The sequence below is a fragment of the Rosa chinensis genome, chromosome 5 (assembly GCF_002994745.2).
Source record: "Rosa chinensis cultivar Old Blush chromosome 5, RchiOBHm-V2, whole genome shotgun sequence".
NCBI classification, from domain to species: domain Eukaryota; kingdom Viridiplantae; phylum Streptophyta; class Magnoliopsida; order Rosales; family Rosaceae; genus Rosa; species Rosa chinensis.
In genome coordinates, this window is record NC_037092.1 from 55,586,244 (window position 1) to 55,611,072 (window position 24,829).

General features: G+C 36.2%; 3 protein-coding genes across 5 annotated transcripts; 1 reads left to right on the forward strand and 2 right to left on the reverse strand.

Moving 5' to 3' along the window:
- Positions 1-2,037: 2,037 nt before the first annotated feature.
- On the reverse strand, positions 2,038-7,647 carry LOC112166811. Of its 3 annotated transcripts, none has more exons than XM_040506401.1 (6): positions 6,796-7,647; positions 6,598-6,681; positions 5,642-5,761; positions 5,470-5,553; positions 4,730-4,780; positions 2,038-4,635 (listed from the first exon to the last, which is right to left on the reverse strand). In XM_040506401.1, the coding sequence occupies exons 1-6, from the start codon at positions 6,911-6,913 to the stop codon at positions 3,446-3,448; spliced, it is 1,647 nt and encodes a 548-aa protein (XP_040362335.1). In that variant the 5' UTR covers positions 6,914-7,647; the 3' UTR covers positions 2,038-3,445. The 3 variants fall into 3 exon arrangements, with proteins under 3 accessions (XP_040362335.1, XP_040362334.1, XP_024159483.1); XM_040506400.1 differs by having other exon boundaries at positions 5,437-5,553; XM_024303715.2 differs by lacking the exons at positions 2,038-4,635; positions 4,730-4,780 and having other exon boundaries at positions 4,824-5,553; positions 6,796-7,033.
- An 8,859-nt stretch (positions 7,648-16,506) lies between these two features.
- On the forward strand, positions 16,507-20,366 carry LOC112201962. Its single transcript, XM_024342888.2, has 2 exons — positions 16,507-19,376; positions 20,100-20,366. The coding sequence occupies exon 1, from the start codon at positions 16,935-16,937 to the stop codon at positions 19,359-19,361; it is 2,427 nt and encodes an 808-aa protein (XP_024198656.1). The 5' UTR covers positions 16,507-16,934; the 3' UTR covers positions 19,362-19,376; positions 20,100-20,366.
- Positions 20,367-21,717: 1,351 nt separating this feature from the next.
- LOC112201963 (glucan endo-1,3-beta-glucosidase) lies at positions 21,718-23,550 on the reverse strand. Its single transcript, XM_024342890.2, has 2 exons — positions 23,398-23,550; positions 21,718-22,792 (listed from the first exon to the last, which is right to left on the reverse strand). The coding sequence occupies exons 1-2, from the start codon at positions 23,486-23,488 to the stop codon at positions 21,852-21,854; spliced, it is 1,032 nt and encodes a 343-aa protein (XP_024198658.1). The 5' UTR covers positions 23,489-23,550; the 3' UTR covers positions 21,718-21,851.
- Between the last annotated feature and the right edge of the window lie 1,279 nt (positions 23,551-24,829).

Genomic DNA, 24,829 nt, shown 5'->3' on the forward strand with positions numbered 1-24,829 from the left:
TAGGGTAAAAATGTAATCTTGAAGGTTATATCTTTTTAATACTGTTTGGTCTCATTCGGGAAGGTTCTGCATCCTTCTTTTTTGTCTGAATTAATTTGTAAAAATTTCTATCTACTAATTTATAGAAGTAATTGAAGGTTATATCTTTTTAATACTGTTTGGTCTCATTCGGGAAGGTTTTGCATCCTTCTTTTTTGTCTGAATTAATGTTTGTGAAAATTTCTATCTACTAATTTATAGAAGTAATTAGAGCCATCTGGAAGCAGTATGTTTTTCGGTGAAGATTTTTTTTGAATTCGGCCGTTATATTTGATACGAAAATGTTCTTGAAGCCAGATGTATTTTATTTTTATTTTTATAAATTAAAAATAATGAATTTATTATTTATAAATTTCGTAATATATCTTTGTAAACTATGTTTTTAGTGTATTTATTCGGAATATTATTGTCATTGTTTATCAATATTTTTAAGCCATTTCTTGCTGTAACTCTTGAAAGCGCTACGTATAGTTGTCCATGAGTAAAAACAGGTTCTGGTAAATATATACCAACATTATTTAATGATTGACCTTGACTTTTATTAATAGTCATAGCGTAACAGGGTTTTATTGGAAATTGTCGTCTTTTAAAAATAAATGGCCATTTACTTTCTGATGCAGTAAGAACAATTCTAGGTATAAGAAATTTTTTGCCTACATTATTTCCTGTTAATATTTGTGTTTCAAGTAGTCGGTCAAATAATTTGGTTATTATTAATCTGGTACCATTACATAAACCGGACATTTGATTTAAATTTCTTAATAGTATAACTGGCATTCCAACTTTTAGAACTAATTCATGTGATGGTAATCCATTAAATTCTAATTTATTCAAAAATTCTATAGGATATAAAACATTAGTATTTTCACTATTTCCAGAATTTAATAAAATACTGTCAAAGCTTAAGTAAGTAGTTTTGTTACCTGGTAATAAATTTATAGCATAATTATTTATCCCTTGAACTGTAGTGTTTCGTGGAGTAATAATTGCACGTTCTTTTAGATAATTGAAATCACAATATTTAATCTGAAAATTCGGATAAGTTGTGAGAAAGATTGCCTCTATTGGATTTTTAACGTTATAAATCAGTAAATCATTTGGTATTTCTACCCATGATGTGTCTTCATCATTTTCATAATTAATAGAATGTACACGACCTTCTCCAATTTCTAATAACCAATTCGCAAAATTAGAAATATTTTTTTTATCTTCTTCAATTAAATCTTTTTTTGATAATCTCATATTTTCTGTTAAATGAAATGTTTTAAATAATGGCCAAAGATATGAACTATTTAATGTTACTTCAATGATTTGTTCTTTAGTTCCCCCTGTAATAACAGGTAAAATTTGCCTGAAATCTCCACCTAATAAAATTGGTTTACCACCAAATGGTTTCTCATGTTCGGTATTATTTGGATTTGATAAAATATCACGTAAGATTTGTCTAATGCTTCAAAACAGTGTTTATTACACATTGGAGTTTCATCCCAAATAATTAATTCGGTTTTTTCAATTAATTTTGCAAGTTGGCTTCCTTTTTTTATTGGACATATTGATAAATTATTAATTACTAAAGGTATCTTAAATCGAGAATGAGCAGTTCGACCGTTTGGTAGTAATAATGATGCAATTCCAGATGAAGCAACAACTAAAACAATTTTTCCTTCTGATCTTAGTTTGTTTATGATTGTGTGCCATAAAAATGTTTTACCGGTTCCTCCGTAACCATGAACAAAAAAAGTGTTACATGTTCCTTCTTCAATTCCTTTTATAACTTCATTATACACAATTTTTTGATTTGTATTTAATTGAGCAATCATATTTAAATGTTGACTTTTAATTCAAAACAATCATATTCTAGTTCCTCTCTTAAGAGTCTATCATTTGAATTAAATACTATATTTGTATCAGGCATTGGCAATTTATAATCTTTTAATGAACTTGATGATTTATTAAATATTTGCTCTAATTCAAATAATACTTGGTTTTTCAGTTCAAAATCAGGTAAAATTAAGTTTGAATTTCCAATGTCAACTCTAGCTTTATATAAAATGTCATCTGACATATTTGACCAATATAAATCTAATAATTTTTGAGGATCTGCAACATCACAGAATAAAATAATTGTAACAAACAATTGTCGTATTTCAGAAGCGGTTGCAGTATGTGAAGAATTTTCTAAAGCTTCTACTCATTCTTTATCATCTCCTAATAAGCCAAATTTTTGGCAAGCTTCTTGATAAGAAGAATATGTAATTCCATTAATTGTTTTTATTGAGTCAAAATTAGTACAACCTTTTTGAATATTTAATAACATTCTCATATAATATAATTCACCGGCTTTAGGATATATATATGTTATTCGGCCAATGGTTTCACATTTTTTTCTCGGTGTCCAACATTTTTTCTGGTCATCCCATACGAATTTACTTGGAAAATTTGTATATGTTAATTCGGTTGCTTCTGGATGAATGGTATTTGCTTTAAACCATCCAGTAAGCATATTATCTTCTGTACTTTTTTTCTTTATTATTGATTCAATTGATTGACATTCATTAAAAATTATATTTTGTTCGGAAGGTAAATGAATCTGTAAATGTTGAACAGCAGGATGCCTAGAATGAATCGAATATTCAAATAATCTCCATACAGATTCATGAGGAGTTAAATATCGACAATTAAGATAAGCAGAGATTTCATCTTTTAAATTTTCTTGAAATAAAATTCGAGCTCGATCTGGCCCTTTGTTAATATATTTAAACAAATATTTTATTAGCATAGATTGAGAACATAACTCAACATTTATATGAGCGTTATATCTTAATAACAAATTTATATTGTAAGGTACAACAAAATTATTTCCAATGTGAATATCATTTTTTAATATAAACTTTGTTGGATCATCACGACGTCTATATATAGTGGGCATATTTGATTCAAATATAGTATTTGGATTGTATGGTTTTGGAAAAAATTTAGAACACTTTCCATTTCGCATGCAGGGAGATTTTAAATTTAGTTCTCCACAGGGTCCATGAATCATAAATTGGCTGACAATTCTGTATAATTCTGGGTTTATATTTTTATCTGGTAATTCTGCTGAAATAATAGAATCAACGTCAGCGGCTGTATAACATTTATAATTCTTTTTTAACCAAAATAACATATGAGCATGAGGAAGTCCTCTTTTTTGAAATTCTATTGTATGCACGTATGCATCAATTTCTCCAAAAGGTTCTCCAGATTTAATATAAGTTATCATATCTTCTAATTTTATTTTAAAAATTCTTGAAATTATATCCGGTCTATCTTCAATTTTAAGTTCAGGTTGATTTTGAAAATATCTTTCAATTTCTATCCATTTAACATTGCAAGTAAAAGTAATGAATAAATCAGGATTACCATATTATCTACAAATTGCCATAGCATCTTGATAATTATTAATCATATCTCTAGGACTTCCAGTATAAGAACTCGGTAGAATAATTTTTTGTCCTAAATTGGATGCTTTATTAATTCCTGCTGTAGCTGAAGTACAAAGTTCTTTATATATTTCACTACGAAAATTCTTTTGATTTTTTCTAATCCAATCTAAACCGTCTTCTTCAACTGTTGCATAAGAATCTACTAAAAATTGTTGAAATAAACGTCCACCTTTTAATAAAGTTTTTACTTCATTATTTCGGTCTTGGATTTGATACGCAATGTATGCTCGCATAGATATTCGTTGTCTTTTTTTTTTAGAATTTCCAGGTATTTGCTCTATTAGTAAATTCGGTTTATATCCATCTTCACCATATGGAAAAAGTATTGGATATTGTAATGACATGTATTTTGGATGTATTTTAGAAATACGTTGTAAACAACCACTTTTTGATTCAATAATTAAATCTTTATTTGCATTATATTGTCCAATCTCACCAACAATTAAACCACCGATTTCTTCACTGGTTGGTGTTTCATATTGTTTGCTATCAGTAGGTTGACGATTAAGTATAGTCATATTTAATGTAGGAATGAAACCATTTTCATATCTATCTCTTATAGTTCGAAATTCTTTTACTAATTCATTATTTTGGTCAAACATTTTAATGAGTCCTTCAACTATATTTGATTTGATATTTACATTATTGTGATTCGGATCAATTGCATTAATGCGATTTGAAACTTCATTTTTTGTATCGTATATATATAATTGAGCATATTTAGGAGATTCTCCATTAGAAGGTAATAAAGAACCCATTAAATGATGTACTTGACCACTAATTTTGAAAACATAAGGACCTAAACCATTATTTATTTTGTAGTCAATATTTGCTCCCATTGATGTAAAAGCAAACATTGAATTATAAATTCTTATGTTTTCTCTGAATGATCTGCTTTCTGAACCATTGTCTGGATTCAATAAATGCTCGAGGAAAGTTGGTGTTGGTTTTGATCTTTCAAGTTTGATTTCGCCTTTCCTACAACAATTTGTATAGATAATTGATGCATTTGAAGTTGATCTTTTAGTAGCTTCTCCAAGCCAAAAGCATGCATCACAATGGTTACATGAGTACACATTATCCCCCGAGTCTTCGTATTTCACAGTTAACCCTGCAACCAACATTTTCTCATTCATTATAACTTTTCATGTGATTTTCTTGATTTTTTTGAAACTTATAATTAAAACAGACTTCATAAGAATTACCTCGTCTGTTTTGTTGATATGACGCTTGACCAAATAGTCGAGAACGTTGATCTATCAATAAAATAAATAAATAAATAAATAAATAATTTAAATCTTTAAATCAAACTCAAAACAATAAATCTTTAAATCTACCGAATAGATGACAAAGTAACAATAGACTAACAATCTAAAATCAAAATTGTATGCACTTGAATGAACGCTATTCCAAATTCTGGTTTTGAGTGTGAACCATTAATAAAAAATCATTACATCTGAATCATCTGCCATTCGTAAAAAAATTTTAACCAACCAAACATGCTATTAAAATCCAGTGTGTTCTGAATCAATGTGTGACTAATTATGTTTTGATGACGTTTTCAAACAGAGTCAACTTGATGAAGAAGAATTTTTTACAGAAGAATTTTTTTTTGAAAGTTGACTTAGACATTCATCCCTACAAATTCAAATGTTGATTTTTATAAACTCCACTATTTGATGTTGGAACTACTGAATGCTTGCCAAAGTTTTATGCCAAAAACATACAACAAACATAATCTTTATTTGACATGTTTAACCATTCAACATAGTCCCAAAATGTAAAATCATTGACAGCATTAAATCATTTTTTAACCACCAAAAGAAGAAATGATATAAAAAGACGTCACCATGAGAAGTATTGTTAAGTATTCAATCAACTATTTTCCATGATGATCATATAAAAAATTTACCATTTTCAATCATAAATATATCTTCATTTATACCTTGAACGCTATTTTCAGCATTACCACTGAATTCGGTCTCACTCTGACATTGATTATCTTTTTCATTACTCTCTCGGCAAAACACTGTCATAAAAAAATCATATAATATGAATTAATTTATATAAACATGCATAAATACCAATGTTTAACAAAGCATAAAAGCTATACTTACTTCTTTTCAATCTCTTTGATCTAACATGACTACGTTCAGTTTTTCCTTGATTTACTCTCTTAGTAGTGGATTCTTTTGACAATCTTTTTTTTCCTTTCTTGGCATCCTTAGCTGCCATCCCTGCAACTCCACATATATTCGAATTAACATTTTAAATCACTATGTTCACGCATAATAATAGATCATTGAACTTCAACATAAACACCACATACTACTAAAATAACCGGAATTATACATAAAGACCACAGAACACTGGTTCAGTATATTGCAACACAAAATATGAAATTCTGAATTACAAAACTCAATTCATAACTCATATGTTCTGTTTGAGTCCTATAAAAAAAAAAAATGGCAAGTCTTTGTCAATAGCTTTTTATCAAACAATCTCTGGAGATAACACAATGTTATTTAACAATCATGAAACATTCCGTGTCCGAGTTGCAGATTAATACTAAGAAATGAAAACATTTAATAAGGGCACCAAATTTCATACCTCAGCCTTCACACAGTTAATAACTCTCAAGTAACTTCCTCTACTAATTTATAAATCAAGAATCACAAAAATAAATACAAACCTCGTATGCTCTAAATTACAGAACCACAATATACAGTGGTTTTAAAACAATTGTTCCACCAAGCAAATAGCCCTAATAATCAAGGAAAGTCTTTAAACTCTGATAGATGAAGAGAAAATAAAGACTAACAACATAAAAACTTAAAATCATGATTGCTGATCTTCCAGACTTTATTATGTGGCAGCCATTAAGCTCAATCTAATTTCAACAAATTACTTTATCAATACTGGCTCCAAAAACTAACAGCAATAAATACCCACCACACATACAAAGTAGCCCAAAAAGTTTCCATCTTTTCCTAAACTTCAATATGGCAATCAAAACTCAATTTAAACAATGAATAAATTAAATAGTCAGCCATAAATAAAACTTCATTTGTACCTTCCGCAGCGTTTTCATCATCACCTTTCAATTGCATTTCATTTCGACATTCATTAGATCCTCCAGCAATTTCTCGATGAAACACTGTGACCAATGATGAAACAATATGATTTAATTTACACTTCCACAGATACAATGATTTTTCTTCCCATTACTTATAAATATCAATGTTTCAGAAACCATAAAAGCTATACTCACTTCTTTTCAATCTTTTTGGTCTCACATGACCATATTCAGATTTTTCTTGATCAATTCTGCCACCGGTAGATGGTTCTAAGAACCTCTTTATCCCTCTCTTGGCATTTTCAGCTGCCATATCTGTATTCACAGATGTAATCCAATTAAAATTTTACATCATAATAATCCTCACTTACTATAATTTATCAATCAATACACATATAGGAACGTAGGACACTTGTAAAAAGCGATTGCTTAGATAAACTGATAGACAGATATATGCAGCTAAATATGCACAAATCCAACATTCACTCAAATACAGCGATCACCAAATAACAACAAAAAATCAAAACCACCCATTGAAAACCACAGAACAACACCCGAACACATGGAAACCAAAATCAATACCCATAGAAACCAACATCAATTAAAACCTAAGCACAACCAAAATCACCAATTCAAAACCACAAAATTACACATATTGATAGAACACCATCTCCCATTACACACCTCTTTCCTTCTTCTGTTGATTCCAAGAACGGAAGATCTAATATTGCAAGACTTCCTATCATCTTCGTCTGTCCGGTCTTTCTTTCAATCACAACAACAACGCAAGATCTACTACTGCAAGTCTTCCTATCGCCTTAGTCTCTTCGTCTCCAATCTGTTTTTCTCGATCTCAAAATAAAAATACCCGATAGAAACTTATAGAAGGTTACCGAAAAAACGGATTACTACCTGAAAACCCTCTCAGATGTTTGTCTCACGTTTCAGGGCTGTTTCGCCTCTGCTGATTTCAATTTATAATCTGCAAGAGTTGATGTCGGTGTAGATATGTCGGTGCAGAGAGATGCTTCCAGAAAGGGAAAATGGCAGAACTGAAAATTGAGGTAGAGTTTAGATCGATCTAGAACTTGATAAAGAAGACAAAGACCAGATAGAATCTAAACACAGTTTAATTGTAATTTTGTTAAAAAAAAAGGGCAAACTAGCAATTTACTTCGGGTTCGAATGAACAGTGAAACGCGAATGAACAGTCCACGCCCTTTAGATAATAGATAATTTCTGCACATGATGACATGAACTCCTTCCACATTGAAAAAAAAAAAACAAAAAAAAAATTGCTCATAATGTCAGTTATGAGGCTCATGTCATTTTATAGGGAGGAAACCAAATAGGGGAACTCCTAAACTTTCATGTTTATAAATGGACGATTTTTTCCCCAAAACTTTCATGTTTATTTTATATATTTTTTGTGTGAAATGTAGCAATGATTCATTGAATGGGAAAAGAGTACATAAGCTTGTGAATATAAGTCAATGGCCTGTCAATAACAGCGGATTAATCTTTAAAAAACCTAAAAGGAGAGAAAACCCTAGGCGGCTCTGCTAGGGTTAGGTTTTTCTGGCAAGCGGTGGTGGCAAGTCTTGTCAGGCTCATCGCGTAGCGCGGCATGTAGTGTTGTCTAGTTGGTGACAGTCTTGCTATACACGTGGTCAAGTACCAAGTGACTTCTACTTGGAATAATGATTTTTCTTTTTGGTTAGTTAAGTATAGTGTGCCTAATGTTATTGCCTAGCCAATTTTTTTTTAGATAAAGAGTTCAAATCAGTTGTATGACTCTAATTCATAGATAAGAATAGTACAAAAGAATTGACTATTCTTTTTAGACAATGATAGCGCAGAGTAGTCTATGCTAACAAAAAACACCTCATCTCGTAGGTACTATATTTTATTCAACTTCAACGCCGAGCAAGCAATTGTGGTACATTAAAGTTAAATACTTCTACAAAGGCTCATAGAGACACTTATACTAGCATAGACATTATTCTAAATAAAACAAACTAGGCAACTACCAAGGAAAAACCCTAACAAAAATAGCAAAAGAAAAGAATTAAGCAGTAGGCCCAAAAAGCCATAGCCCAACCCTTCCCCTTCCTATTCAAATTAGGCCAGACAGAAGAGACTAGGGTTGTGTTAGACTAGGCCCATAAGCCTAGCCCAACGCCCCTTACCTCCTTGTCACCACCAGAGATCACCATCTGCTTATGCACTCCGACGACCGAACAAGCTGCCAGAACATGACGAGCACCACCGCGCTCCAACCAAGATCTGTCCTTGCAATCAAAGCTGTTGCTTACTGCCTTTACTGCGACGCAGAACACGGTTGGGATCCTCACCTCCAACTCGAAGCCGCCACCGCTACTTGACCTAACAACAACTCACCTTCGCCTCGCTTCAAAACCCAAAAGACGACCTGAGATCGTTCATTCCTCCTCAGTTTCTCTGATATCTCGTTCAAAACCTGCCCACCAACGAACTCTTGAAGAAGATTGTCACCAACGCGACAAGCCCAACAAGACTCGTCGACGCCTCTTGCCAGAAAATGTCTAACCCTAGCAAAGCCACCCAGGGTTTTCTCTTCTCTTTCCTTCATGAATTACTTAATGTTTCTTCTTTTTATGCGAAACAAAATTTCTTCTTGGTCCAAATACCCAATCCTAAAACATTAAAATCATAAGTTCCAAAGTTACCTCTTATTTTATTGAATTAAAAAGAAAAATAAAAGCCAATCAGACTCCTTACTCTTTCAAAGCATTGGCAAATTACATACAGTAACACCTAGTGTTGATTTATGGAGACGAAAGAAAATTATTATTTTAGAGGGGTTATTAAAATATCAATAAATGAATGGATTATTTGTTAATTTTGTCACACCCCTGATTTTTTACAAAATTAAAAATCGATATATAAACCCATACCTATATATGCGTGATCATTCAGCCATCAATACAAAATACCTGGAAACTTTTTCCTTTTAACCCAAGTACACATTGATGCCCTGAACCCACAATAATAACATAAACTCGCCCTCCACAGAGTTATGTAATACAACAACTTACGAATTAAATTGCCACAACAAAATAAAACGTAAATGTTCCTCAGAACTCACTACAAGCGGAAGTCTTAATAACGGTAAAGTCACATAAATGGCTTCCTACCATTAAGCTGCAAGCACGCTACCTCAGCATCAGCCACGATTATCCTGACCTGCAACAATAACCCCTACACCGTTTGAATGGTGCACTGGGTTGCCACACAACAAACCAGGTAAGCTTTTGCAAGCCCGTATGAGTAACTCAAAACACACACGCACAACTCACCCAACGAGGAAACCCATCAACTCGTAAAAAGGGACACACACCCTGTTTTCCCAAAACAGCACATTCTTTTCCCAAAAGAAACAAATACAAGTCACCCCGTGACAGAATCATATTAATTGGAAACTCTAACAATTTACATGTGATACACAAGTCCTCCCCGGACATTTAAAAGAAAGCATTTCCGAAATTCCCTTTTAAAAACACGTACTCATGAGCATCAAATAGCTCCCCGCTACCCCCCATGATGTACCAACGACAAATCAGTCCAACTTAGACACACAACACATCAACACACCCTCAATCATACCTATCGTTAACCTAACAAATAGAATATGATTCACAAGTCCTCCCAGGACATTTAAAAGAAAGAATCCCCGAAACTCTCTTTTAAAAACACGTATTCATGAGCATCATATACCTCCTCGCTACCCCCCATGATGTACCAACAACAAATCAGTCCAACCTGGACAAAACAACACTTCGGTCTAACCTGAACACACAACACATCAACACACCCTAAATCATACCTATCATTAACCTAACAAATAGAATATGATTCAAAAGTCCTCCTAGGACATTTTTAAAAGAAAGAATCCCCGAAACTCTCTTTTAAAAACACGTACTCATGAGCATCAGATAGCTCCCCGCTACCCCCCATGATGTACCAACAACAAATCGGTCCAATCTAGACACACAACACATCAACACATCCTCAATCATATCTATCGTTAACCTAACAAATAGAATATGATTCACAAGTCCTCCCAGGACATTTTTAAAAGAAAGAATCCCCAAAACTCTCTTTTAAAAACACGTACTCATGAGCATCAGATAGCTCCCCGTTACCCCCCATGATGTACCAACAAAAAATCTTGACACTTCCCAAACAATAGGAATTCCCAATTCCTAACACGTTGTCTCCCGAAAAGTCAAGTCTCAAGCAATAGAATGCAACCCATCAATCCCTGTTGCATAAATTACCCCTCTACCCATAAGAATATACATATTTCAAGTAAATATATATATACACGTACACGTGGTCATTCACTTAGGAATGCCACTAATACCAACAATAGTTTGCAGTTAACTAAATAACTCTCAAAACAATAAAGGTATTTCATTCATTAATGAACCTTGTGAGATTACTCACGTCGAACTCCCCGCTGCGTCTTCAATAAAGCACAAAGCTGCCAATCCACAAAATAACCGTCCAAAGTACTTCGTCAAGTACCTAATCACATACGGTTCCAACTTAGTAACGATTCACATTTGATTTAAGTTCGAAACCCCTGTTTTGAACTAAAATCCCCAAAGTGACGCCAATTAAGGCGAAACCACATCCGAGACCACCCAATGTCTCCGGAATACTTCTACGATCGATATGCCAAAACCACAAGTCGATCGGATAGTCGGATCCTCAAGGATCGAACCATCAAACGGTCCGAAACCTTAAAAACCCTAACATGTTCATATGATCTCCAAAAATTACAAACAATATATCGAAATGCTCGTATCGACTAATGGATCGAACTTAGTGACAGAAACTATCCTTGAGGTGGCCGGAAACCGCCGGAAAACACCAACACATATTTTACTTTCCTTTACTTAGGTTAATTAGTAAAGGAAAGTAAAATATGGGAAATCGTTTGCTTCAAATGTTTCATATGATCAACTTCTTTCTCATGACTTAGATGAACAATATTAGGGTTGAATCGAATTTGATTATAATTTTGGTTTTGATCTTTGTTTCTCTCATTTCATTCTTGTAATTATGTTTTTTTGTTTTATTTATTTTCTTTACTTAGTTAATTTTCGGAACCATAAATCAAAATCCCCCCTTAATTTCGTAAATATGTTCATACTTTGTTTTATTTTTGTAAATAATTTACTTTGTACTTATTCTAATTCTTTATTTGTCCTACAATGACAGGTGTACCCTCAATCCTGGAATAGAACGATCCCTACTTGCTTATACTACTAATGATATTTATAGAGTTAAATTATATGCTTGCTTTGAGCGTATCACACCAAAGTCCAATTATGAACCAATTGATCGAATTTTACCTTAGAACAAAACAGCTCGATGGAAACCCTAGAATTTTAAAGCTTCGATTCGTCCTCCACAAGTGAAATCGCTCCAAGCCACTTTGGAAGAAGCATCTACGTCCTCCAAGCTCCAAAAGCCCTCAAGAATAACCGGCAAAGGTGGCCGGAATCGCTAACTCCAATCAAGGCGATTTCGTCCCCAAAGTGGCCTCTTCCAGTTGATGTAGCTCCCTCCACAGCTCGTATCTCTCTTCAATCCTTCCCCAGGACCTCTATAGGGGATTGAGGCGACGAGAACCCACTTTGAATCGCGTCCAAAGGTGGCCGGACGAAGGAGAACGACGCCGGCGAAAATGGAGGCTGCGCACGGGCTCGGGAGGGAGAGACCAAGCTCAGGTTTCCATTTTGGGAAATCTGGGCTCTTTTGCAATTTCCGGAAATTTTCGTCATTTTATACCAAAATGGAAAGTTTTTCCAAAGCCCTTAACTGCTTCATACGAACTCCGATTCTCGTGTTCCGCATGTCCACGAACTCGTATCGACGCTCTCTACAACTTTCGTGAAGGAAGTTTTGGGAGAATCCCAATGAATAAAAAGTCAACCCTTGTGCCCCCCTAAATGACGCTTCCTGAATTATTATTCACCCGAAACACTTCCGCTCCATCCACGAGCCACGAAACCGTCCGATACCCACAATTTAAATTCCGGAAAATCCTCGGAAAATAAGTACGAATTTCCTGGTCATCACAAATTTATTGATAAGTGAATATTTATTAATTCAAAAGGATTTTTGTGTCATTCCTAGTTGAATTACATAACTTAGTTCATTGATGTGTAGTACCCAATGTGGTGCATGTATTGCAAATGTAGTGTTATGGCCTTTAAGCTGAACCTTGAAAAAGCTTATGATCATTACCTGTATTGGAACTACATTGAAGCTTGTCTGTTTAACTTTGGCTTCAATAAGAATTGGATCAATCTGATCATGAAGTGTATTACTTCTGCTTCCTTCTCGATCTTAATTAACGGAAAAGCTGATCGAGGGTTGGTTTAAACCTTCGAGAGAAGTTTGACAAGGAGATCCGTTGTCACCCTATATTTTTATTATAGTCATGGAGCCTCTAATTAGACATTTGAATTACCTTTAAACTAGGAGCAAAACTCATGTAGGGCTACTCTCTTCTCCTCTTGGTCTTAGGATCTTAAACTTACAAGCAGATTAACCCTAATCCAAATCAAATCTTTCTAGTATGCCTAATCATGTCATTTCGTGTTCTAAATGTTCCCCTAAACTGACCATAGGGGTCATCATGGGCCGGGCTAGGGCCGGCCCTACCCTAAATTTTAGGGTTTAGGGTCGGACCAGGCCGGGCCTAGTCAAAGTCAACAAAATTTAGGGCCTGGTAGGGTCGGGCCAGGGCTTAAATATGCTAACCCTTACCCGCCCGAAAAGCCCGATCCGTTAGGGCCGGGTCGGGCCGGCCCTCAAATAGGGCCAAATAGGGCTGAAATGGGCCAAAAAGGGCCTTATTTTGTTTAACAAAAAAAAAACATTATTTTTTTCTTCTCAAAATATGGCTTAATGGTATATATTGGTGATAAAAGACTCATTGTTTTTTATTGAACATATTTTATATTAATATAATACTTGTAACTTATAACATTTATTAATATTACTTAAGGTGGTTATATTCAATTACCTATCTATATAAATCTCCCAATATTAATTGTTGTCTAACAAAGAAAATAGAAATTAAAGAAAACAAAACTTATGAAATCAATTACAAAGAAAGAGATAAATTGCATATTATAGAAAAAAGAGAAACGTAATTAAAAAATAGAAAAAAAATATGGCTTATTCGGGCGGGCCAAAAATTTCGAAATGGAAATTGATCAATCTGACAATGCTCATGGAGGGTAACAAGCCTAATAAACTAGTTATACTACATTACAAGGCATATAAGGATTATGTGCGATCCAAAAATTTTGAAATGAAAATCGACCAATCTGAAAATTCTTATATGTTTATACAATAGTGATAGGTATTGTGTAAAGAAATTAGGCCGATCCGCCGTGAATAAGGCGTCCAAAGTAGCGGTCAATGCTTTGCACAAGCAAACTTCCCTAAGGAGAGAGGCACCATGCGCGGACAAACGTTGCGGAATTTTGACATCCGTAAGTAGACCCCCTACCCATGAGAGTGTGGGAGCTGAAAGATCGAAAAAAATGAATTGCCAAGGACCGATTAAGAGCATATTTGTTTTATGTTCTATTTAGGGTATTGAGTTGACCGGGTAGATCGAGGTCCAACCGAAGGCGGAAATTGCTGAAATTTCTACCACTAACATATATTCATATGAAAACAACATCCAACGGTTCATTTTAAAAAATTCCATTTCGTCCCCCATTTTGCTCATGGAGGGTAACAAGCCTAATAAACTAGTTATACTACATTACAAGGCATATAAGGATTATGTGAGATCCAAAAATTTTGAAATGAAAATCAACCAATCTGAAAATTCTCATATGTTTATACAACATTGATAGGTATTGTGTAAAGAAATCAGGCCGATCCGCCGTGAATAAGGCGTCCAACGTAGCGGTCAACGCTTTGCACAAGCAAACTTCCCTAAGGGGAGCGGCACCATGCGTGGACAAACGTTGCGAAATTTTGACATCCATAAGTAGACCCCCTACCCATGAGAGTGTGGGAGCTGAAAGATCAAAAAAAGTGAATTGTCAAGGACCGGTTAAGAGCATATTTGTTTTATGTTCTATTAAGGGTATTGAGTTGACTGGGTAGATCGAGATCCAACCAAATGCGGAAATTGTTGAAATTTCTACCACTAACATATATTCATATGAAAACAACATCCAGCGGTTCATTTTAAAAAATTCCATTTCGTCCCCCATTTTGCTCATGGAGGGTAACAAGCCTAATAAACTAGTTATACTACATTACAAGACATATAAGGATTATGTGCGATCCAAAAATTTTGAAATGAAAATCGATCAATCGGAAAATTCTTATATGTTTATACAATAGTGATAGGTATTGTGTAAAGAAATTAGGCCGATCCGCCGTGAATAAGGCACCTAACGGAGCGGTCAACGCATTGCACAAGCAAACTTCCCTAAGGGGAGCGGCACCATGCGCAGACAAACGTTGCGGAATTTTGACATCCATAAGTAGACCCCCTACCCATGAGAGTGTGGGAGTTGAAAGATCGAAAAAAGTGAATTGCCAAGGACCCGTTAAGAGCATATTTGTTTTATGTTCTATTTAAGGTATTGAGTTGACCGGGTAGATCGAGGTCCAACCGAATGCGGAAATTGTTGAAATTTCTACCACTAACATATATTCATATGAAAACAACATCCAGTGGTTCATTTAAAAAAAATTCCATTTCGTCCCTCATTTTGCTCATGGAGGGTAACAAGCCTAATAAACTAGTTATACTACATTACAAGACATATAAGGATTATGTGAGATCCAAAAATTTTGAAATGAAAATCAACCAATCTGAAAATTCTCATATGTTTATACAACATTGATAGGTATTGTGTAAAGAAATCAGGCCAATCCGCCGTGAATAAGGCGTCCAACATAGCGGTCAACGCTTTGCACAAGCAAACTTCCCTAAGGGGAGCGGCACCATGCGCCGACAAACGTTGCGGAATTTTGACATCCATAAGTAGACCCCCTACCCATGAGAGTGTGGGAGCTGAAAGATCGAAAAAAGTGAATTGCCAAGGACTGGTTAAGAACATATTTGTTTTATGTTCTATTTAGGGTATTGAGTTGACCGGGTAGATTGAGGTCCAACCGAATGCGGAAATTGTTGAAATTTCTACCACTAACATATATTCATATGCAAACAACATCCAGCGGTTCATTTTAAAAAATTCTATTTCGTCCCCCATTTTGCTCATTAAGAAGTTAACATTACATTGGTAGAAAGGTTTCAACTCGACCAATTGATTATTTTTAGTTATGTTGATTACTTGATTTATTTCAAAATTGGTATTACATGAATATATTGTCCAATTTGAAATAATAGCTTTGTAATTATTACAGTTAATTAGTTAACAGTAATTATTGGTAAATATTAAAATACCTATAAGATTATATTAAAACGGCGGCGTTTTTGCCGAATTAACGGTTAATTCTTTAAAAAAAATTATTTTTTTCTTCTCAAAATATGGCTCAATTTAAAAGACTCATTTCCTAATATGGTAGATTGAAATAATTTTCTACACTTCCATAGTTTTATTACTTTTATACATATAACACATGTAATAGAAAATAACAAAAATAAAATATAAATTTTAGGGCCGGGCTTTAAGGGCCGGGCCGGGCCTAGCCCTTACGGGCTCAATCGGGCCGGGCCGTAGGGTAGGGCCGGGCTTTATTTGTGTGACCCATACCCTACCCTAAATAAAAAAGGGTCGGGCCGGCCCGCCCTAATGGAAGGGCCGGGCCGGGCTTCGGCCCTACGGGCCAGGCGGGCTTAGGGCCCAAGGGCCATATGATGAGGCCTAACTGACCAATGGCTATTGATAGAAGGGCTATAGGGATTAATTCTGGAGAGCTAAAGGCAGTGCCCATGTAGGGTGGAGTCAAGTGTGCTATCCTAAGAATGCAGGTCGTCTTGGAGTCAAACCTAGAGTCCAAAAACAATACTTACGAGTAATTTGTTATAAGAAAAATAATATTCTATGAAATCGCATAAAACTACAAAAGTTTGCCCGCTTCCGTCTGCTTTGAAATTTTTTTTATAAAAAATTTTCCGGTTTGAAAAAAAAAGGAGCAACGTTGACCCGACCCGTTTGCCATTAACTCCCACCTAAAACCCGCAAAACGAAAACCAGTGGCCAAGGCAGCAGAGACCAAAACCTTTCCACCTGACCCAACCCCAATTCTGAAATCCATTCCCACCCTCTCAAGTAATGGAGCAAAACCCTCTTCAATCCGACGGCCCAGATGGCCTTCCCGTCAAGTCCACGACCCTCATAACCTTCTCCCGCAGAGGCCGAAGGGGGAATCCTAAAGCTGCTCAGCAGAGACTTGAAATCCTCAGAAAAACCCTAAACCCAATTCCCTTTGTGCCCGCCAAAAACCCGAACTTGCAGCGCCATCAGGAGCTCCTGAAGCGGCTGGGCCTCTGGGACTTTCTCCACATCCAGTTTGATCCGACTGTTCGGGCTGATCTTATTGCTGAGTTGATCGTTAACTATAGCCCTCAGCGGCGGTGCAGCTACGTCGGTGAGGTCCGGATTAGGGTCAGCCCTGCCGATCTGGGACGCGCATTGAAGCTTCCGGTTGGGGTGAAATCGAAGAAGAGTGTGGTTGCAGAGGCTCCGGCGGCGGCGGCGGCGGCGTCGGAGGAATCGATAGCTTTGGTTGAGGATTTGGTAGGCAATTGGGTGTTTGTGCAGGAGGATGAGATGCCCAGGGAGGTTTTGAAGGATATCAAAGAAGGGGAGTTTGGGAATGTGGATTGGGCTGGTTTGATTTGGTTCATGGTGGAAAAGGAGTTGCTTAAGGGTCTACAGTTGGGGGATTGTTACTATGCATCGCATTTGCAGTTATTGATAAAATCTCAGTGCGAGAGTTTGTTTTCGGAGAAGGGACAAGGGTCTAGGGTGGAGATTGAGTTGAAGGAGGATGGTATAATGGGTGGGGAGGATGATTTTCAGGGAGGCAGATTGGAGGAACACGGTATTAAACTATGTCTTGGGGAAGAAAATGTGGAGAAATGTTATGTTGAGCAAGACAATGTGGAGAAAGTTTATGTTGAGCAAGACAATGTTGAGAAAGTTGATGATGAGCAAGAAAATGTTGAGAAATTTAATAATGAGCAGGAACATGATGTTGAGCGAGAAAATGTGGAGGAACTTGATGTTGAGCAAGAAAATGTGGAGGAAGTTGATGTTGAGCAGGAAAATGTTGAGAAATTTAATATTGAGCAGGAACATGTGGAGGAAGTTGATGTTGAGCAAGAAAATGTTGAGAAATTTAATATTGAGCAGGAAAATGTGGAGGAACTTGATGTTGAGCAGGAAAATGTGGAGGAACTTGATGTTGAGCAGGAAAATGTTGAGAAATTTAATATTGAGCAGGAAAATGTGGAGGAACTTGATGTTGAGCAGGAACATGTGGAGGAACTTGATGTTGAGCAAGAAAATGTGGAGAAAGTTATAGGTGAAAGGGTGCTAGTTGAGGTTGAGGATGAGGATGAGGATGTAATGGATGTCGAAGAATTTAAGGAGGAAGAGCCTACCCAATGGCTTTTGGCTGGGAAGGGAAATTTAAGAGGACCTTGTTTGCAGCGGTGCAATCTTCATGGGGCCGAGGATTTGGGTTGTGGGGATGAGAGAAAAAATTATATGGAGTTGGGAGAAGAAGAAGATGATGATGATGATGAAGAAGAGGAAGAGGATGATCAGGAGGGAGGCTTTGACCTTTCAATGAAGGGTTTTTCTTTGGAGGGGTTGTCTTCAGGAAGTCTTATGCAGGTCATGGAAGGGGGCCATATCCCTCTTGGCTCTGGTATGCCACTGCATGATCATTTGGCCACAGATTTTCCTTCGTCAAGGTGGGACCTAATGCTTCCTGGAAGTTCCTCACTTTCTGGTAATGGTCACAAGAGAGAGTTCAGCCATGAAAATGATAATTCTCATCATGGTCTCGATGGTAATAAGAGGTTGAGGACTGATGGCCCTTGGCATAGTAAGATGCCGGGTGACTTTGACGTGTGTATGGAGCATATACAGCAGTGGATGGGGAAAATGGAGGATATACAACACTGGATGGGGAAAGCTAGGATAATGTATGCGGCAAAAGAACAGGAGTGTGAAGATGCTAAAATGAAGCAGCAGCTTTTACTGGTAGAGTTGCAGAAAAGGGATGAGTTCATCGATCAGTTGCACAAGGCCAGGACCGAAGACCAGCAGAAGAGACAAACTGAGAAGTATAGGTTTGAGCATGAGGTTTATTTGATGCAAAATCTCTTGAATGGCTATAGGAAGGCTTTAAAGGCAACACAAAAGGCATTTGCTGAATATAAAGCACGCAGTCCACAGGCTGATGAGCCACTCTATAGAGATGTTCCTGGTTCTGGGGGTCTTGTTTTAAGCACTCGAGAACTCGAAAAGCTTCGCTTAAAACAAGAAGAAGAAGAGAGGATGAGGTGTCTGGTGATTGAAACAAAAATTAAGGACTTTGAAGCTGGGTGGATTAGCAAATTTGAAGCACACCACAAGAGTGTTGAAGTAGTGAGTAATAGGTTGTTGGGTTTGGAGAAGGAAGTGAAACTTCTCAATGAACAGCTTACAAAACAGAGGCTTTCAGAGACACCAGAACACTCCAAATGAATCATGAGATGCTCGGTGAGTCATCTATTTGTTATAAAATCCATACTTAAAAAAAAAAGCAATTTCAGCTTTTATTAGTGTGTTGAATGATGCAACTATGCTATGATGCAGTGTTAATCCTAGTTTTATGTGTGGTAATGTGATGTTGATACCATTTTAATCTTGTTATTCACAATTGTTACTTGAATTGGTCACCTAGTAGATAGTGGCTGCAGTGGCCTTGTCCCCTTACCCATTGATGCTGTTTTATCCCTATTTGTCATTGAATATTTCTATACAATCATGTCCACCATGTGAAGATTTGTCAGGAATTTGGAGTGTGGCATCATTATCATAACGGTGTCTTTATATTTGCTGCCAATTTTGTGCTCTGAAATTTTGTAGTAATTGGTCCAGTAGCTTGACAAAGCAGCTCTCCAAGTAGGAGGAAAAGCTTACCCATGGAATAGTTTTCTAGTTCAAGTATATTAGTATTTTAGCTGCTTTAATTGTATAAGGTACCCTCTAAGTATGTACGGTGTCCTCTATTACCAAATATTTCTACCCAGTGCATCTGTTTCCATGTAATCTATTCTGCATGTGTTCCGTGAAAGAGCTTTCTGTTTGATGTAAATTCATTGTTTTTTTGGTCTCCTGGAATTTTGTTTGAAGATTATGAGGGAACAATTGGATAATGTTAATTCATGCAACCGGGATTAATTATTGATCACCTTTTAATGTGATTGTTCTTTGATGCAGGTTGGGGAGTGTTCAATTCTACAAATTTAATGTAGAGGCATGTAGATGAGGAATAGTCAACATTCGGAAGTGTCTTCTTTCACGCTAACTTTTACTTGACTGGTAGTGGGCTTAACATTAGAGGTCATCTAGTAGCTTAAAGCTTTTGTCTTATTAGGGATTTATCTAAATTTTAATGTATATGCTAACGAACACTAGAAGATCTGTAGTTTATGTTCTGCAACTTCATTCTCCTGTTGCAATTAATTGGTCATTAATCTTCTAGTAGCTTAATCTCCTATAGTTTATACTCCACGATCCCATATGGCTGAGACCCCTTATGCTCAAGTATCTGTTGACTTGTTTTCAGAGACTTTAAGCATATGCTGGAATGTTGAATGTTATTACTCGTAACTGTACCTTTTAGTGCTGTTGCACTGTTTGAAGTGAGAATAAGATTGTGGGCAACAAGATCCTCCAGTTCCTAAATCGGAGTGAGAGTCCTTTTGAGTTGTTCAGCAATTGTAGCCCTAAGCATAACTTGCTAAACAAGTCTTAGCAAGTTTTGAATATCTCCCAGTTTGAACATGATGGCAATTGGTACTTTTTCTTCTTTAAGATTGATGATGTTTACTTGATGCATTGCCCTTTTTTTTCTCTTTTTTTTTCTTTTTAAATTTCTGTCATGACTGAAGTTTGGGAATGTTCCCGGCAAGTCTGGCTACCCATTTGAGTTTGTTTGGTATAAATTTGGATTCCTTCAGTTCATTATGGTATTGAAGTTCTAATTTTTCTTGTTAGTTGAATTGAAATGTGCCTGTTTATCTTATTTCTTATTGTGGAGAACATATAAATTACTGTAATGGTGCAGTACTACAGTGCCATTTTGGTTAAGTTGAATTTGCTTCTTTGCTTCCCCGGGTTGACTGTGGAAGGACAAAGAGGCTTTTAATCTCTTTCCAGATGCTTTTTTTTTTTGGGTGCATTTCTGTTCCTAAAAATTATACATGCATCATTGTTCGCATTTTAAATTCTACCTGCTTGGTTTTTACCTGTTGCTGCAACTATATGATATCAGAGAAGAACTTTATCTGTTCAAAGCCTCCACAATTTCATGCTTTGGTACTCTTCTCATAAAGTAGACATGTTATAAAAGATGCAAAATAATCATGGACACGACTTCGTATACTCCAATCATTCATGCATTGTGTGAAGATTGAATGGTTATAGAAGCCTGGGATTTTCATGATGAGTTGGTTGATTGAGGTCCAATACCTAGATAATATACTTGTACATTAGCCTTCAGTGCATTAAATTTGACTGGAGAGGTGAATTTACTTGATTTTGACCTGTATATAAGAATGAGAAGATAGAAGCAGATAATGAAGGTGAAGCCAGTAATGACTCGCAAAGGGTATAATCGCTTGGTGGAGACTTGATGTTATGAAGAATCTGGATAAGTGGTATGCACCCTGTCAATAGTTCTGGTGTTCGCGAGTTTGCTATCAAGTATACATGGCTATATCAAGTACCATGAACCTTTGAGCATATAAAGTTGGAGATGTGTAATTTGCGAGCAATCTATTACCATATTTTAGTTCCTTTTTCTTTTTCAAATGGAATTCTGTAACAAAGAAAACAAAAACTTAGAAAGTTCACCGTCGACTGAAATTTATGATGAGGCTGTGTATCCTTATTGTATTGTATTTGTATCACATGCATACATGAGCGCAAGGCACTCTTATTTAACTAAAAGATGATTGTGAGGCTGCACTAGCCAAAGGTGAGTTGGTACTTGGGCTGTTTGTTAGGGAAGAAGAGACCAAAATGTTTCTCAACTTCGTCACCAGTCTTGAGGTTTTCATCAAACATGGCAAACAGATAAGTTTCGATACCTCCATTAGGCCTCTTCGGAGTCCCGGTCTTCACATGCTTGATCAAATTGCTGTAGTATGTTCCTGCATTACCAGTAGTTGCAGCATCACTACCTGCAGATGGCCAACCGCTCTCGGATACAACTATTGCCATATTGGGTGCCCCTGCTTTTTCAAGAGCAGAGTAAAGAGTATCCAACAAAGCATCAAAGAGGTTCTGGTACCCATTACTACCATCTTGTACCACTACCCCTGGTGAAGTGAACAAGGCATATTCTAGTTTTATGTCAGCAGGGTTATCGACATAGGCGAAGTAGGGGTATATATTGGCAAGAAGTGGTGATCCATTGTTGCCTAAGAAGGTGATAATTGGGGTAATAAATGAATTCGCAGCATCGCTGAATGCCCCATTTGAAGGAGGGAAGTTTTGGGTAAGAGTTGTATCTATTGCTGTTGACACTTTGACTTGTAGATTGGCGGCTGTAACCGCGTTCTGAATGTTCTGTATGGCAGGAAGAAGATATTTTGCCTCTGCAGCATCAGGGTGTACTTCATTGCCAACAGCAATGTACTTGAATTTGACATCAGCCGCGTAAGGTTGCACATTTTGCTGGACCCAATTTGTAGCTGCTGCAGCATCAGTGAGCTCTTGAAGGTGGTTGTTGAGGATGGTGACTATGAGTTCTATGTTAGAACCTTTAAGGGCCTCCAAGGTTGCTTGGTTTGGCTCGTATATCCTCATCCTTCCAATTCCATTGCTTTTGTACAGATCAACAACTTCTGTATCAGTAGGTAAATTGTCGCCATTTCGTCCATAGCAGACACCCACAGATTGTGCACCTGAAATAAGCATGTAACAAAATTGATGAGGAGCAATTCCCTCTAAAACTGGTTTGAGACGTTTAAACCATCAGTATATGAACAACTTTGTATGAGAAATGCTTTAATATATTAAAGGAATTCTGTAACACCCATAATAGTGATAATACTAATCAAGACACTGAGAAGTTTTCTTGGCATCACAGTAGAAAGAGAGAAGCAGGAAGCAAATGAGACAGTTTTTTTTCTCCTTAATTTGTAGTGTTCAAATTATCTTTAAAGAACACTACAAATTAAGGGCTTAATTTGGTAACATATGGTTAAAGAACAAAGAGATAAAAATGGCTACATGCATGCTCAAGTGCCAATATTGACTTCTACCTAGTTATGGAAAAGCTCAGTTACGACGTATTTGACATGTTATGTGTCGAGCCCATCCATTTGGCGCACCATGCAGAAAAGCATAAATCAATCTGTAAGAGTTACGAAAACCTAACAAGCTCCCTACGGCAAAAGAAAGTTTCGATCATACTAGTATTCTATGTGCCATATATTAAACTATATTGATCAAAACCATTATCTTATGCAGAGTTATGCGATACAAGATCGAAAACAGAAAGAGAGACCTGTCATTTGTAGAGCAGGCATCAACAGTACAAGGAGCAGCAATATGGGAGCCATGAAGGTATTTTTATGTGTTGTGTAGGAAAAATCCATGACGAAGAGGAAATAACTAACAAACTGATCCAAGTTTTGCTACATTAAATCTACGATCCCTGGACACCATTATATAGTATTCTGGAGTAGTAGTAGGATAGCTAGTGAATGCCCCACGTAGAGGCAAGGACTCGTTACCAATTAGGCAACAATCCCGTCAATCACTCCATGGATTAGTAATATATGTGCCACGTACTGATTGGTTGTCTGCATTTGCATTTTCCTTGTTGAAAAGTCGTCATTAGGTTCATGTCCATTGCAGTACCGTTAAACTGAAGCAGATAGTCCAAGGAACTGCACGAAGCCAATTTGTTTGCAGGTCCAGGATTGGTCCAGGTTTGTAAAGTCAATTGAATTGAAGGATCCGTTTCTCTGTACAACTCTTTAATGTAAAAGTTGACCCAGCCAGTTCTAATCCCTGCCTCCAATTTTCAACAAGGTCTTGTAGTAGCGTACGTTTGTATCTTGAAGTGCTTAATGGGTTTGAAATTTGGCTTCTGGCTGAAAAATAGGCTTCTAGCAAAGTCTTTTAACTATGAGCTCCTATTTTAACCTCCACTCCACACCAATCAACTTCCACCTCTTCACCAGCTACCTCTGGCAACATTACCCGAACAGCTCTCAAAACGTGAAAACGCCACTAGCCGTCTCTGACTCTCTGGTAAAACAAGATTTCGGTTAATGTCAAGCTCTAACTAAGTTACTGTATAAGTTACAGTTAGAGGTCACTAAAAGGTGAAAACTTCAAAAGGTACCTAAACTTTAAAGTTAATGTAGGTACTACATTTGATAACGGCGCAATACTTTAGATACCATTGGGATAAAAAAATAAATAAATAAAATAAAAAAATTTGTAGGTACTAAAAAATACTCTTCGCAATAGTTCAAGTATCATTTGGAGTTTATACTCCCACTGAAAATCAAGCACAATTCAATGATCGCTACCATGAAGCTATCTGAGCCTCAGCCTAACAAGAATTATATTGTAAAATAAGCCTAATTTTCTTGCGGTATATGAAATCTATTTAATGTACCTAATTGCTTTTGTCAGGTCCACCCTAGAGGTGGGAACAATTGTTGTTTGGCGAGTTCGAAACCCAAACACTATACATTGATGATGTTTGTTGTATTGCTTTTTTTTAGTCATTTAAAGAGATCTTTTGTATGACTCACTTTTCGATCACATATTAGCATATCGACCGTTTATTTCTTAGAATTCCATGAATATGTCACTTCTGCAAATTTCAGCTAAATTGATGACTGTTAAGCTATCGAACTAGATTTAATCAATAGACGAATCAAAGTTATCTAACCTGAACCGTTGATGTTTATAATTGTAAA

What these genes read in the sequence shown, in the direction of transcription:
- LOC112166811 (XM_040506400.1), bottom strand. Translation starts at nt 6,913, where the DNA reads ATGGCAGCTGAAAATGCCAAGAGAGGGATAAAGAGGTTCTTAGAACCA. An exon ending in TGATGAAAACGCTGCGGAAG is followed by an intron (nt 5,762 to 6,597) that starts GTACAAATGAAG and finishes GTGGAGTTGCAG; the next exon opens with GGATGGCAGCTAAGGATGCC. An exon ending in ATATCAACAAAACAGACGAG is followed by an intron (nt 4,636 to 4,729) that starts GTAATTCTTATG and finishes TGTTGGTTGCAG; the next exon opens with GGTTAACTGTGAAATACGAA.
- LOC112201962 (XM_024342888.2), top strand. Translation starts at nt 16,935, where the DNA reads ATGGAGCAAAACCCTCTTCAATCCGACGGCCCAGATGGCCTTCCCGTC.
- LOC112201963 (XM_024342890.2), bottom strand. Translation starts at nt 23,488, where the DNA reads ATGGATTTTTCCTACACAACACATAAAAATACCTTCATGGCTCCCATA. An exon ending in GCCTGCTCTACAAATGACAG is followed by an intron (nt 22,793 to 23,397) that starts GTCTCTCTTTCT and finishes TGCTTATTTCAG; the next exon opens with GTGCACAATCTGTGGGTGTC.